Source organism: Periplaneta americana, chromosome 16 (genome assembly GCF_040183065.1).
Source record: "Periplaneta americana isolate PAMFEO1 chromosome 16, P.americana_PAMFEO1_priV1, whole genome shotgun sequence".
Lineage (NCBI taxonomy): Eukaryota > Metazoa > Arthropoda > Insecta > Blattodea > Blattidae > Periplaneta > Periplaneta americana.
The window spans coordinates 177,432,186-177,446,124 of NC_091132.1; the positions used below are offsets into that span (position 1 = coordinate 177,432,186).

At 36.3% G+C, this 13,939-nt stretch overlaps 1 protein-coding gene across 3 annotated transcripts in view; it reads left to right on the forward strand.

Annotated features, from left to right (window-relative positions):
• LOC138692058 (zinc finger protein 664-like) overlaps positions 1–13,939 on the forward strand; it is a 213,484-nt gene that overhangs the window by 32,603 nt on the left and 166,942 nt on the right. Inside the window, exon 5 of one of the 3 annotated variants that reach the window (XM_069814923.1) lies at positions 1,421–4,408. The exons of the other annotated variants lie outside the window; for them this stretch is intronic. Coding sequence (XP_069671024.1) covers positions 1,421–2,324 — 904 coding nt within the window. The 3' untranslated portion in view covers positions 2,325–4,408. Of the gene's footprint in view, positions 1–1,420; positions 4,409–13,939 lie in introns of those variants that run through there. 3 annotated transcript variants of the gene reach the window in all.

Consider the following 13,939-nt stretch of genomic DNA (forward strand, 5'->3'; position numbering starts at 1 on the left):
TTAATAATTTTATTATTATTATTATTATTATTATTATTATTATTATTATTATTATTATTATTGTTATTATACCTCAGTAATGAGGTTATTGACAGTCCTGTTGAACCCTATCTCCAAACAAGAGTGTCTAGAGTACTTTACAGACCTCGGGACTCGTGGCATTTTATTTCCACAACACATAAATTAGAACTGAGAAGAGAACTTGATTAAATTACATTGGTGGAATTCGAAATGGTATTGACAAAAATTACGTACAAATAAATCACAAGAAGTTATACTAAATTTAGAACTTTGAAGTACAGAAGACAAAAATTCTCTCATAGATCTCTTTCATTACTCAACGAAATATGTTAATACAAAAAATGATTAATAAAGTCCTTCAATAACTGTCATAGTTTATTAGACTAATGAATTATACAAATAAAAACATTAGTTCGTAGTTATAATTGAAATTTGACTAGTGCTTTCACCGTGTATGGCATCATCACGTGTAAAGGAATAACATATCAATATTATGAACATAATAGTACATTATGCAACGAGCCTATAATGATGGTAATTAAGATGCGAGGATGTTTATGAAACGAGCACAAGCGTGTTTCATAATTTTCACACGAGCGTCTTAATTACCATTATAGGCAAGTTTCATACGCCTTTTTATGCTCGACTATATTTCTAACTTGAAATTATTCATAAGTATTCATGTTATTCTTATGTGAATGGGAAGGGAACTGACCTTGTGCAATCTCGTAAATTGTGAGATGTGCGCAGACGCGACAGTATTGATTTTTTCCCTGAAACGAATGTCGGCGACCTTGATATAATGTCGTTAAACTTGATATAACCTTGAAATTGAATTCGACATTGAAAAACGAGATGACAAATTGAATTTATTTGAATATTATTGACAATTAACGCTAATTATTATAGTAACAGAACATAACCTTCTGCGACAGTATTGGATTTCCAGCCTGCGTGACGTTTTGCTCGTTGTCTTTCGATTGCATATCCGAGAATAATCGAAAACCTGAACTTTAATGAATAGGTGTACTTTAATGACATGCATTAAAGGACTGCTACCAGGTGTATAATTACTACATTTCGGCATGGTCGAGCATAAAAACATTAACAGTGTGAAAATATATTATAGCCTTGTAAAATACATGAAGATTTATAAAATGATTGGTTAAAACAATGTCATATGGCTAACAGCGAAACACATAATTGCGAGCAAAACCAAATATTTGCATGTGTAATTATTTACAAAATTAGTTTTCAATATTTTGAATGTAAGTAATGAATATTCTTAGAAAGTCAATATATTAAAACTCAAATTAAAATATATAGCGTATCATAATGTCCGTGTAGTATTCCTTGTGATTTAGACATTCCTTCCGCTAATGGCACATATAATTGTCAGCGTTGCAGCTACCCATACTAGTGGAGTTACAGCAATCTGCGAAAATATTCCACAAGAGGATCTGCATACTGACGACAAGAAATACGATTGTGGCATTTGCGGAAAGTGTTTTCCAGACTCTGCAAGTCTCAAAAGCCATGGCCTATTACACGCAGGGAACAAGCGATTCAGTTGCGATGTGTGTGGAAAGTGTTTTTCGCGCTCGGCAAATCTCAATATGCATTCACGCGTGCACACAGTGAAGAAAAGTTTTAATTGTGACATGTGTGGAAAGTGTTTTTCTCACTCGGGAGATTTCAAGAAGCATTTAAGCGTACACACAGGCGAGAAGCCATTCAGTTGTGATTTGTGTGGAAAGTTTTTTTCGCGCCTGACAAATCTGAATACGCATTCACGCGTACACACAGGCCTCAAGCCGTTCAGTTGTGATGTGTGCGGCAAATGTTTTTCGCACTCTGGTTGCCTCAAAAGGCATTCACGCTTACACACAGGTGAAAAACCCTTTAATTGTGACGTTTGTGGCAGAAGTTTTTCGTATCCGGGAAGTCTGAAACTACATTTACGCATACACACGGGTGAGAGACCGTACAAGTGCGATGTTTGTGGGAAGTGCTACGCCGAATCGAGTCATTTAAAGACTCACGCACGTGTGCACACTGGTGAAAAACCGTACAAGTGCAATGACTGTGGGAAGAACTTCTCGGAGTCCGGTCATCTGAAAAGACATGCACGCTTGCACAAGCGACAAACCTTGCAAGAGCCATATCTTTGGCAACATTTACGTGGAATAGAGTCATGTCAAAGCGCATGTGTGGAATATAGGAGCTGTGACTTTGGAACTGTAGTCTCAGTCGGAACTAGTGACAAACCTGTCTCAGGGCTTCAAATCACGCCCCATCTGTAATGTGTGTGGATCAGTGATACTGTGTGGAAATCTTTTGCCGTCAGAGCGTCCCAGAAATTGCTGACATATAATAGATGGTTTTGGAGTTCTTCTGGTACATTAAACTGTTAATGTTATGTTGACGTCAGTTCTGACCAACGAGCTAGATACTATAGAGAGGCTTAAGACTTCTGGAAGTTGAAGACAATTGAACATTTGTCCGCCATATTTTGGTTAGTCAAAACAAAGGGGCGTGGCTTGGATGTTGTAGGAAATGACTGTGATGAAGTTAGTATTATTGTGAACTGAGTTACATATTAAAACTATGTTAATAAGTAAAAAGTAAAATACACACAAAACTTTACGTTTTATAACGGCTGTAGGCTTATATTTTTATTACTTTCACTAAATATGGCCCAGATATTAAATGACAAGCTATACTCGATGCAACCAAAGCAAAGCACCTAAAGACGGATGAATGTATTCGGCAGAAGAAAAATAAATAATTTTTTGACTTCGTCACAAATTTAATTACCTTACAGCTAATCTAACCTAATAAATGAAATCATGTAATTCAGTGCTCACCAGGTGAGGGACGACGTATGTAACTAATAGGAGTAAAATATAGGAAAGGTAGTGGCAAAAATTTAAAAAACAAATATCCAATAATTAAGTTATTGAGAAAAATTAATTTGAAATTGGAATTAACACAGAGAACTTTTGAAAACTGCAATTATTAAAACTGCAAATAACTCTTAGCATGCAACATAATAATTAAAGAATGACACTAATAGAAAGTTACTCATGATCATAACTCACCACATTTATTGAAACGATAAGATACTTACGATTAACATTGTTATCAGAAATAACAGGAGCCACAGCTAGCTACACTTCTTTTCGCGTGATGGAGACATCGTGTAGTCTAATATAAATTGAAACAAACATTGATCTCACACGTGTCTCGCAACTAAGCAGAGGCTTTTGCAGAATAAAACTGTTCTTACATTATTTTGAACAATAATGACAAATTGTGTGCGATGCAAGTGCTAAACTTTCCTCTTTGGTAACAAGAAGAGCCCTACGCATTAATAAAAAGAAAATTGGAGTAGGCCCTATAAACAGTAAATACTAAACTCTTGATGGTACAAACTTATTAATACAGATATTTCGCTTATGCTCAGTCCGTCTTATCTTATAATTCTCTGGGGCAATGGTACCTGTATTGAGAGGGTTTAATTATCCAGCAACGAATATTATGATTTAAAGTACATTTCATTTAAATCCGAGGGAATGAGACATTTTTGGAAATTTTAAAGTCTTAATTATTACTCTTTCATTTATAAATCAGCTTTTTACAAAACCTATAGCGAAATGTTTAAATTAAATATTGATGTAGCCGAAAAATATAATTTATTTTATTTTACCTGTGCAGAGTTCAAGCCTGCTCTTCCACTGACCCAAGTCTACAATTAATACAAATTAATAATAATAATAATAATAATAATAATAATAATAATAATAATAATAATAATAATAATAGATATGTCGTGAAATATTATTACTGAGAGTATCGTATAAGAATATGAAATAAAGTATTCATTGGAAACTACGGGACACATTATTCAAAGAGGCAGTGTACCTTTGATAAGCACTCCTTGCGGAGGCTGGTGGTACTATAGACCGCCATGTTTTGTAGGGAACGAGCCTTAGTACTGTTGGCCTCCGCAGGGAGCGATTATCAGAGGTCTTCAGCCTCTCTATAGTATCTAACTCGTTGGTTCTGACATGTTAATGGTTGAAGAAGTTCGAAAACAATTGAAAGTTATCGGAGTAAGTATTCCTTTTAAGCAGTGATCGCCAAAACCTGTGTCACGACAAATGTTTTTCTCCTTCAAACCAGAAATACACTAAAACATTAATTTTAATAAGAATGGGAGGAACAATTTTTCTTTCGTGTTGAAGGCGAAAATATGAAATCCTTAATTTGTTGTAAAATGTTCAATTGAGCATAAAAGAATGACGTACGATGTCATTATTCTTGTTATAAAGATTACCACCTGTAAGTTTAATATTTCTTATAAACAAACAATAAAAAGCATCAGTTTAAATGTTTGCGACATTTTTTACATCTATTACAATATTATTTTTAACTTCATGATTACTCTGGTACATTTTTCTAATTGAAAATTCTGCTGTGTAAAGTACGTATCTTCTGTCTTGGTGATTAAGAACGTAGATATATTTTTTGTTAATAATATAATGATGGTAAATAGTAGGGGAAAACTTAAAAGGAATAAACTGTATCTAGCCAATAATTAGAAGAATATTTTTTTTCGGTTACAGCCTTCTCTGAACTGTAATTCACGTCACTACCTGAGGAAATACCCACTCCACCTTGCGATAGTGGTGTTGTGCGGGTTGCATTTCTATTACGTCACAATTTTGTGGCGTTTGGCAACGATTGCCTTTAAGTTTAACATGAGGCTGTTGTGAGTTGTTTCTGTTATAGTCTACGATATTTCCCGCTTATTTAACAGTTATCATGTCGTAGCTTGGCCTGTTTGTTTAGTCAGTTGTCCGAAAACAGATCTGAACTTCACAAGTAAAGGCTCATTCACAATGAAAATTAAACATAACGTAAGCGTTAACTTAACGTTACAGTAAAATCAAGAAGTCGTACCATCATTCACAATTGGAACATAAACATAACAGCAAACATACTTGGTAACCATGGAAACATAACAACGACGCCATTTCCTCATATTCTGTCGTATACTTCAGCGCTCCACGATTGTGTTCTGTTTGCAAATCACGTAAGCATAAGCATGAAAGTTTGGAGTTTGCAAACTTTCATGTTAACGTCTAACGGTAATGTTTATGTCAATGCTTATGTGAATCATACTGAATGATCCCATTTAGTAGCCTGCACACAAACTTCTGTGTTTTTGTTGCGGTTATGTTTAATTTTCATTGTGAATGAGCCTTAATACCAAAAAGCACCACTTATAATGTAACTAGACCAGGAGATAATGGGGTAGGGTGGCCAGTTCCTTTCCCTCCCCATTGCATACTTCGCCGATTAGCTACATATTACATTAATCAGACTTCAGATGCATATCGTCACGTGATGTACTGCCTGATAATAGATGTACATATCAGCCAGATCCTCATTCAGAGGTAACGTGCTTGAATTCAGAGCTTAATAACCAAAGAAGGCATAGACAAAAATTCTAAATTAAAATAATTTTGAAAAGTAATCAAAAACATACTATCTTCGATGTATTCAGAATAGACATCTAAACTTTCATAAGTTTATGAATGGTAAATGTTTTCTATTTCAGGTTAGATGAGGGTCCAAAAATATTAAGAAACAATGGAAATTAGTTTTCAAAGTGGTCGCTGTTCAAAATCTTTTTGTCCACACCTGTGGAGTAACTGTGAGCGCGTCTGGCCGCGAAACCAGGCGGCCCGGGTTCGATTCTCGATCGGGGCAAGTTAGCTGGTTGAGGTTTTTCCGGGGTTTTCCCTCAACCCAGTATGAGCAAATGGTGGGTAACTTTCCGTGCCGGACTCATTTCACTGGCATTATCACCTTCGTCTCATTCAGAAGCTAAATAACCTACGATGTTGAAAAGCGTCGTAAAATAACCTACTAAATTAAGAAATCAGAACGTTTACTGATTTTCGAGTTATGGCTAGTTAAACAAAGGAGCACAATACTCACGAATCATAATTTGTCTCTGTTGGAATCTCAACGAAAAATAATCTTCTGAGCTCTTCTGTACTTCCACGTAATAATTTATCCATCTCGAGCTGTTGTAAGTAGAGGAATATCGTCCATAGTGGCAAATCTCAAACGAGATATCATGTTTTTACACGAAATTAGGCCTATGGTAAATTTAATTCGCGTCCACGTTATTCGACTAGATGCTATTGAAATAAATAAGGTGAATGGCTGTGATTGGTTCTTTCATCAATGACTTCAACATACCGATGACATACGAGGAGGGTGAGAAAACTAATAGCGAGTTTGTCACAGTGTGATTTTTGTATTTGGATGACTCTTGGCGCTTTCAAATGTCTCTCGTCACTAGTCGGAAGATGTTTCTGTTTATCGCTTGTTCTGAATTCAATTGTTACATCAATGCTGTAACTTGTATCAATAATAGTGATTGTCCTGGCGACTATACTGAAAACACAAGACGCCCTTGGCCGTTTTATCGCGTTGTGTGGGTCCTATATTTGCGCAAAAAGTTAATTAATGATTATGTTAATTATTCATGGAAGAATGTCGTAAGTGCATTTTAACTTTAGTATCAAGGAGTTGTCGACGTTAACATGTTGACAGGGAAGAAAATTAGTTAAATCTCAGTTATGTTGTCTTCAAGTCAATCTTCCGACTTGCAGTTGCTGGACTCTGGAGTCCTCTTATACCAGGTATTGCAGACCACCCTTATCAGCCTTTTTTTCTCGAAAACTATATGATACTAGTTGTTCATAATAGTACATTATGCAACGAGCCTATAATGATAGTAATTAAGAAGCGAGTATGGATGTTTATGAAACGAGCACAAGCGAGTTTCATAATTTTCATACGAGCTTCTTAATTACCGTTATAGGTGAGTTTCATACGACTTTTTATGCTCGTCCATATTTCTAACTTGAAATTATTCAGATGTATACATTTTATTTGTATCTGACAAGATCGGAAGTGACCTTGTTGACAGAGACGACAATTACTTGCAGTTGCCTGGCCTCCGGTGTTGCAGATCACCCGTATCAGCCTTTTTTCTCGAAAACTATATGATACTGGCTGTTCATAATAAATTTTGATAACTCAAACCTATGTGAAGAGTCGATTGGTGGTACAGATAGTACCATTTCCCATAATAAGCCGGAGTTAGGGGTACCTGGGCTCAACTTCGAAATTTCAAGTGAGACCAAGGGTCATTGAAGGTACCATTGGAAACTGCTTTCAAAAAGAAACAACTTTAACTCAAACTTTTTTTTCTAACTTTTATTGCTTACCCGCAGAGCAACAAGAATGGCATCTTTTGAGAAATACTGTGTGTTGTTTTTTTATTTTTTATTTTATTGGGTTATTTTACGACGCTGTATCAACATCTCTGGTTATTTAGCGTCTGAATAAGATGAAAGTGATAATGCCGGTGAAATGAGTCCGGGGTCCAGCACCGAAAGTTATCCAGCATTTGCTCATATTGGGTTGAGGAAAAACCCCGGAAAAAACCTCAACCAAGTAACATTCCCCGACCGGGAATCGAACCCGGGCCACCTGGTTTCGCGGCCAGACGCGCTGACCGTTACTCCACAGGTGCGGACTATGTTGTTTATGTACGTACACTTTTCATAGTAAGTGTTCAAAATGTACACCAATCTGTGCTAAGCAATGTTCTGATCACCTCCTAACATTCGTCATTCCACTTCAGTACAGCTGAGAGACCCACAGGCTTATCTAATTCTTTGTTTTCCCTGGTCTCTAGTTGTTGAACGCACCTGGTAGACCATGTCTTTAATTCTCCCCCACAAGAAGACTTGCAATTTGACTCAAGGTAGCACCATAATACGTACAGTGTTTACAATTCCGATAGACAAAACCTTATTCATACCATATTCATCTCAATCAGGAACTTGGGGGACAAGACTTCCAGACTCGTGTTGATTTCTGCAACTGGTTTCTAAACACTGATTGTGATTTCGAGCTCAGAATTCTGTGGACTGATGAGGTAACTTTCAAAAGTAATGGTCAGGTGAATCTCTACAAGGCCCATTACTAATCTCCGGTTAATCCACACTGGCTACGCGAAGTGGATTACCAGCACGTGTGGAGCCTCAACACATGGTGTGGTCTCCTCCAATAACGAGTCATAGGACCATACTTTTTTGAGGAGAACGCACACTTCCTCCGAAACATGCACCAGTTGCTTCCTGACGTTCCTCTCGCGCTTCAGTTGAGGATGTGGCTTCAGCAGGACGGCTGTATAGCTCACTTTTCACGTAGTCATTTCCCTTACGATGGATTGGACGAGGAGGGCCAGTAGCTTGGCCAGCCCGATCTCCTGACTTCGTACTTCTTACGGGAGAGAATTAAAGACATGTGCTACCAGGTGCGTCAAACAACTAGAGAAGACATAAAACAAAGAATTAAAGAAGCTTGTGGGTCTCCCAGCTTCGCTGAAGTGGAATCACGGAAGTTAGGAAGTGATCAGAACATTGATTAGCACAGGGTGGCGTTCATTTTGAACATTTACTGTGAAGAGTGTACATGCCGTAAAAGTGGGTAAAGTCATTCAGTGAGTGTAAAATCGATCATTTGCGATTTTTATTGAAAATTATATATTTTCTCATTTACTTGTTAAAATGTTGTTATGCTGACTTCATTGCCTGACATTGCAAATGTAAGCGAGAGGGACAACAAAAAGCCTGCGAATGCCAACAATGGGAACACTGTGTAATTACCGTTGAAGTGAAAATTGTTATTCTCAACTTTTTCTCTTAAATGAAAACAAAGTCTTACAAACTCTAAATTATAGTCAGCAGTGAAAGGAGACAGGAAGTATACGTAAGTACTTTTCGTTGAGATTGCATCCTGAAATAATAGTTTTGCAGTTGAAATGTTAGTATTGAAACTTATTATTTTAAGAAAACTTGTACCTTTGTAGGGTTAAGTCGATCATGCCATCGACCTACTCGAAGCAGATAGGACCAGCAGGAATAATAAGTTGTTCACCGAAATACCTCCAACTAACACTTATAAACAGAGTCTTAGTATAGCTTATATTGATGGAATAGCGGGGAAAGAGGAAGACGAAATTATGGTGAATTTCTTGCGTAAGAGAAGCACTGCCAAAGGAACATATTTTGTACACCCCTCTGTACCTGACTATGGGACAACGTAGTTTCTAAAGTGACATGTGGAGGGGAAGATTTCAAGTAACACCTGATATAAACCTAAGCAATGTTGAATTGCATTTTAGGTTAAAATTGAAGGGTGGTATTTCAATGTAAACTTTGAATTCTTAAATCTTTGTTTGTTGGTATGTGAAGTATTAAAATGTGTTATGTTTTATAAGTTGGCAATCATTGTCATGATTGTACAGTGGAGACCTATAGGCCTATTTGTATCGAATAGTATGATCACAGTAACAAAAGATACACTATATAGTCAACTCCAGTGGAGTAACGGTCAGCGCGTCTGGCCGCGAAACCAGGTGGCCCGGGTTCGATTCCCGGTCGGGGTAAGTTACCTGGTTCAGGTTTTTTCCGGGGTTTTCCCTCAACCCAAATAAGCAAATGCTGGGTAACTTTCGGTGCTGGACCCCGGATTCATTTCACCAGGATTATCACCTTCATCTCATTCAGACGCTAAATAACCGAAGATGTTGATAAAGCGTCGTAAAATAACTTACAAAAAAAAAACGCAATATAATGCTATAGGCATAACTTATATTGAAGTTTATTATTGTTTTTTACACCCTTTATAACAAATAAAATATATGTAATACATTTAATTTGTTTTTTAAAAACATAAACAGTGATCGACTTTACTCCGCAATATTTTAAAATCGAACTTAAATTAGAAATTCAATGGTGATCGACTTTACCCTATTTAAGCAGGTAACTTCGATCACAAGTCAAATTAAAAAAAAACAGTCTTTTATAGATTGTAGTTCAGTTATAGTAACGTGTCTTCATAAGTGAAAGATATGACGACAAAATGGTATTTTCTGAGGAACTTCGCTCCATTGCATAACCCCAATATCAATAAAAAATTGCAAAATTTTGATCGACTTCACCCTTTTCTACGGTACATAAACAACATACTGCGTTTCTCAGAAGAAATCACTTTTGTTGCTTTGCGAGTAAACTATAAAAGTTAGAAAAGAAAGTTGTTTCTTTTTAAAAGTAGTTGTCAATGATACCTTCAGTGACCCATGTTCTTATTTGAAATTTCAAAGTTGATCACAGGTACCCCTACTTTCTGTCTGTTACGGTAAATGGTACTACCACAATCGATTCTTCACATAAGTTTCGGTTATCAAATTTTTTATGAACACAGTTTTCGAGAAAAAAGGCTGATAAGAGTGGTCTGAAACACCTGTTTTTTATTTTATTTTAGTAGGTTATTTTACGACGCTTTATCAACAGCGTAGGTTATTTAGCGTCTAAATGAGATGAAGGTGATAATGCCGGTGAAATGAGTCCGGGGTCCAGCACCGAAAGTTACCCAGCATTTGCTCATATTGGGTTGAGGGAAAACCCCGGAAAGAACCTGAACCAGGTAACTTGCCCCTACCAGGAATCGAACCCGGGCCACTTGATTTCGCGGCTAGACGCGCTGACCGTTACTCCACAGATGTAGACCGAAACACCTCGTATACGCACATAAACAACCATCGTTTTCAATCACATATCGATCATAGAGCTGTGATTTTAGAACTATATATTGTTTCTGCATAATACCACACAGCCTATGCACGGAAGTTTAGAATCTCCTTTGTAGAAAAAGTCTAGTTTTGCAGCGCCACTACGGCTATTGCGCGCACTACAACATTACCACATCAAGTTCTGTTTCTCGTCTTTGCGGGATCATAGCTATACAATTTGAAATTTAAAAGTTACAGGCTTTCAGACCGTTGTAGTCTCATTGTGCAGAGGTTGTAGTTTAAATATCCCTCATTTTATCTTTTATTACTTACTAGCCGTACCCGTGCGCTCCGCTGCACCCGTTAGAAATAAATATAAAGTAATTACATAATTAAAATAGGACGATTGATCCAGGGAACATTCGTGTTTGATAGAAGGATAAATCGTTTAATATGCTACTTAATTTAAATTGTATTTTTAAAAATTAAAATGCGATCATTTTGGACCTGAGAGGAATCATTGGTGCCATGACAATTCTCTAACATGTTTCTTAATTGTTATTACATGCAACCATAGTTTAATGAAGATTGACATATAATTTAGTTTTAATGTGTAAACATTATATTACTTGCTAGATGTTTCCATTGAATTATGGTAATAACTTAACTTTAATCCTTCTTTTTTTCGTCTTCAGTAAAGGCGCTTGGCCCATTATAGTTCTGAACCCTTCAAATAACTTAAATAGTGTTACAGCATATGTAATGATATGTAATTATATTTGTTTCTTTCGAAAATGTAGGAATTCACGATCTCCTATGTACCATTGCCGTGGAATGAATAAATGTGTTTTTTTCTTCCTACTCAGAAATTTTATATTTTGCACGTAGGAGTTACTGCAGGAACAACAACGCTATGATCTGAGGCTGTGGTGAAAATGTATTGTATTCTTGTAAATTTAGTCTTTTAGGTAAGGCTCCCTGTAAAGCAGATTTGAATAATTTCAAGGAAAAAATTGTTCCTGGGCCGGGTATCGATCCCGGGACCTCTGGTTGAACGTACCAGCGCTCTGCCAACTGAGCTACCCGGGAACTCCACCCGACACCGTCTCAACTTTTCCCTTTATAGCCACACAGCTCGCGTGGCCTGACGAAGCGCCAGAGACCCACATCGATATGTGCATAATATATACGTCACTGTGTACGTGAACAGAAAACCACAATTCCAAGTCACACAGAGTTGTGTGCATTCGATGTGGGTCTCTGGCGTCTCGTCAGCCCATTCGAGTTGTGTGAATATAAGTGGAAAAATTGAGACGGTGTCGGGTGGAGATCCTGGGTAGTTCAGTCGGTAGAGCTCTGGTACTTTCAATCAGAGATCGCGGGATCGATACCCAGGCCCGGAACATTTTCCTCCTTGAAATTATTCAAGTAGTACGTTGTTGGTTAAAAAGAGATAGTTAATCTCCTTGGCTATTGTTCAACATTTATCAGAGCGGGCCCGATTTTCAATCCTAGTTGGGATAAGTTATCTAGTTGAGGTATTTTCCGAGGTTTTCCCTCAACTTGTGGATGGAAAATGCTGGATAACCCTCAGCTTTGGACTCTGGAGTAGTTTCGCTGGCATTATTACCTTCATCTCATTCGGACGCTAGATAACCATAGCAGTTGTTAAAGCGTCGTAAAATAACCAATTGATATGATATATGATATGATATGATATGATATGATATGATATGATATGATATGATATGATATGATATGATATGATATTTGTCAGTCAGCTTTACAATTCACAGTTATGGTGGACCTTCACATTTCTGTTTTTCGATCCACCATCCCTTTAATACATATAACTCGTTTCTATTAATATATTCCTTGCCGAGAATTTCCTGAGTACTTTCTAATGTTCTGATATGACTGAATTGCTATATGTCCTGCCCCCTCTATCCTCTTCTATTCTCTCCCTCCTACCTAGGCTGTCCCCCTTCCATTTCTCGCTCACCTATTAAATATTGCATATTCCTTCCTTAATAATTTGCGTTATTTATTTATTTTCTTCTCTACCCTCAAATCCTACCTACTCTTAATCAATGTTTTCCCGCTATTTTCTCCTACATTACTTGCTGACTTTCCCGTTTACTCTATTTTACAACACTTACATCACTTATTTTTTTCTATATTCTGTTTATTTACATATTGATCCCTTTCTCTTCGCTTCACTCCTAAATTCCCTATATTATTACCTCTCTCCATATATTTATTTCTATAATACTCCTACAGTTATAGTACCCCTGATACTACTCCCAACCCATAACATTGAAAAACATGACATATCTAATTCACTTAATTACATTTGCAATTTCTCTCTCATTCCACTTCACATTTGTTCAGATGTTTTCTTTTTCTCTTTAATTCTCTTGTATTCATTGTTTGATAGTCTATCTCATTACCAGGGAAAGGATTTATATGTAAATACATATTTACTTATAAAGCTAATATAATTTATATTTTGCATTATCTTTATGTTTCACAATGTGTAGGGTTGAAAAATCCTACTTTTATTTTCCATATTTTTCCATATTTTAGAGTTTAGTACATATTTTCGTTAATTTCCATATATTTTCCATATTTCATATAAAACAGTCCATATTATATTAGGTTTAACAATAAAACAAAACAAAATTCCATTAACTTTTAAAAATACATTTCAACAATAGAGATTTAAACACATGTTCAGTAATCCCTTTAACATCAGAGTTATTTGAAAATTAGCAGTCCTATCAACAATGGGAAAGTAAGTTACAAAACTGTATTAATTTAATTTAAAATTTTTAACAGACTTCAGTTGTGCAGCTCAACAGTTAAATGCCAGTCAGAGTACACATAGGTTCAGTTTTGTAAATCATACTATAAAGACGGTAAATATGCCAAAAGTACGTCATTCAGTCAATTTAAAATCAAAACTAACAAGTTACATTTCAGAATTTAAAGAAGATGGTTTATCAACTGACAATAAAATATTATTTTGTAATTTGTGTCAGTGTGCAGTATCATCTACACAAAAGTTCCTGGTGCAACAACACATTACAACTAGTAAACATCAGGCCAACAAACAACTAAATTCCAAGCAGAGACAATTGTTTTTAACACAACCAACAACATCGAATGTAAGATCTGAGTTTAACATCGACCTGTGCCGTTCTCTCATCTCTGCTGATATTCCTCTCTACAAACTAAAGAATAAGGTCT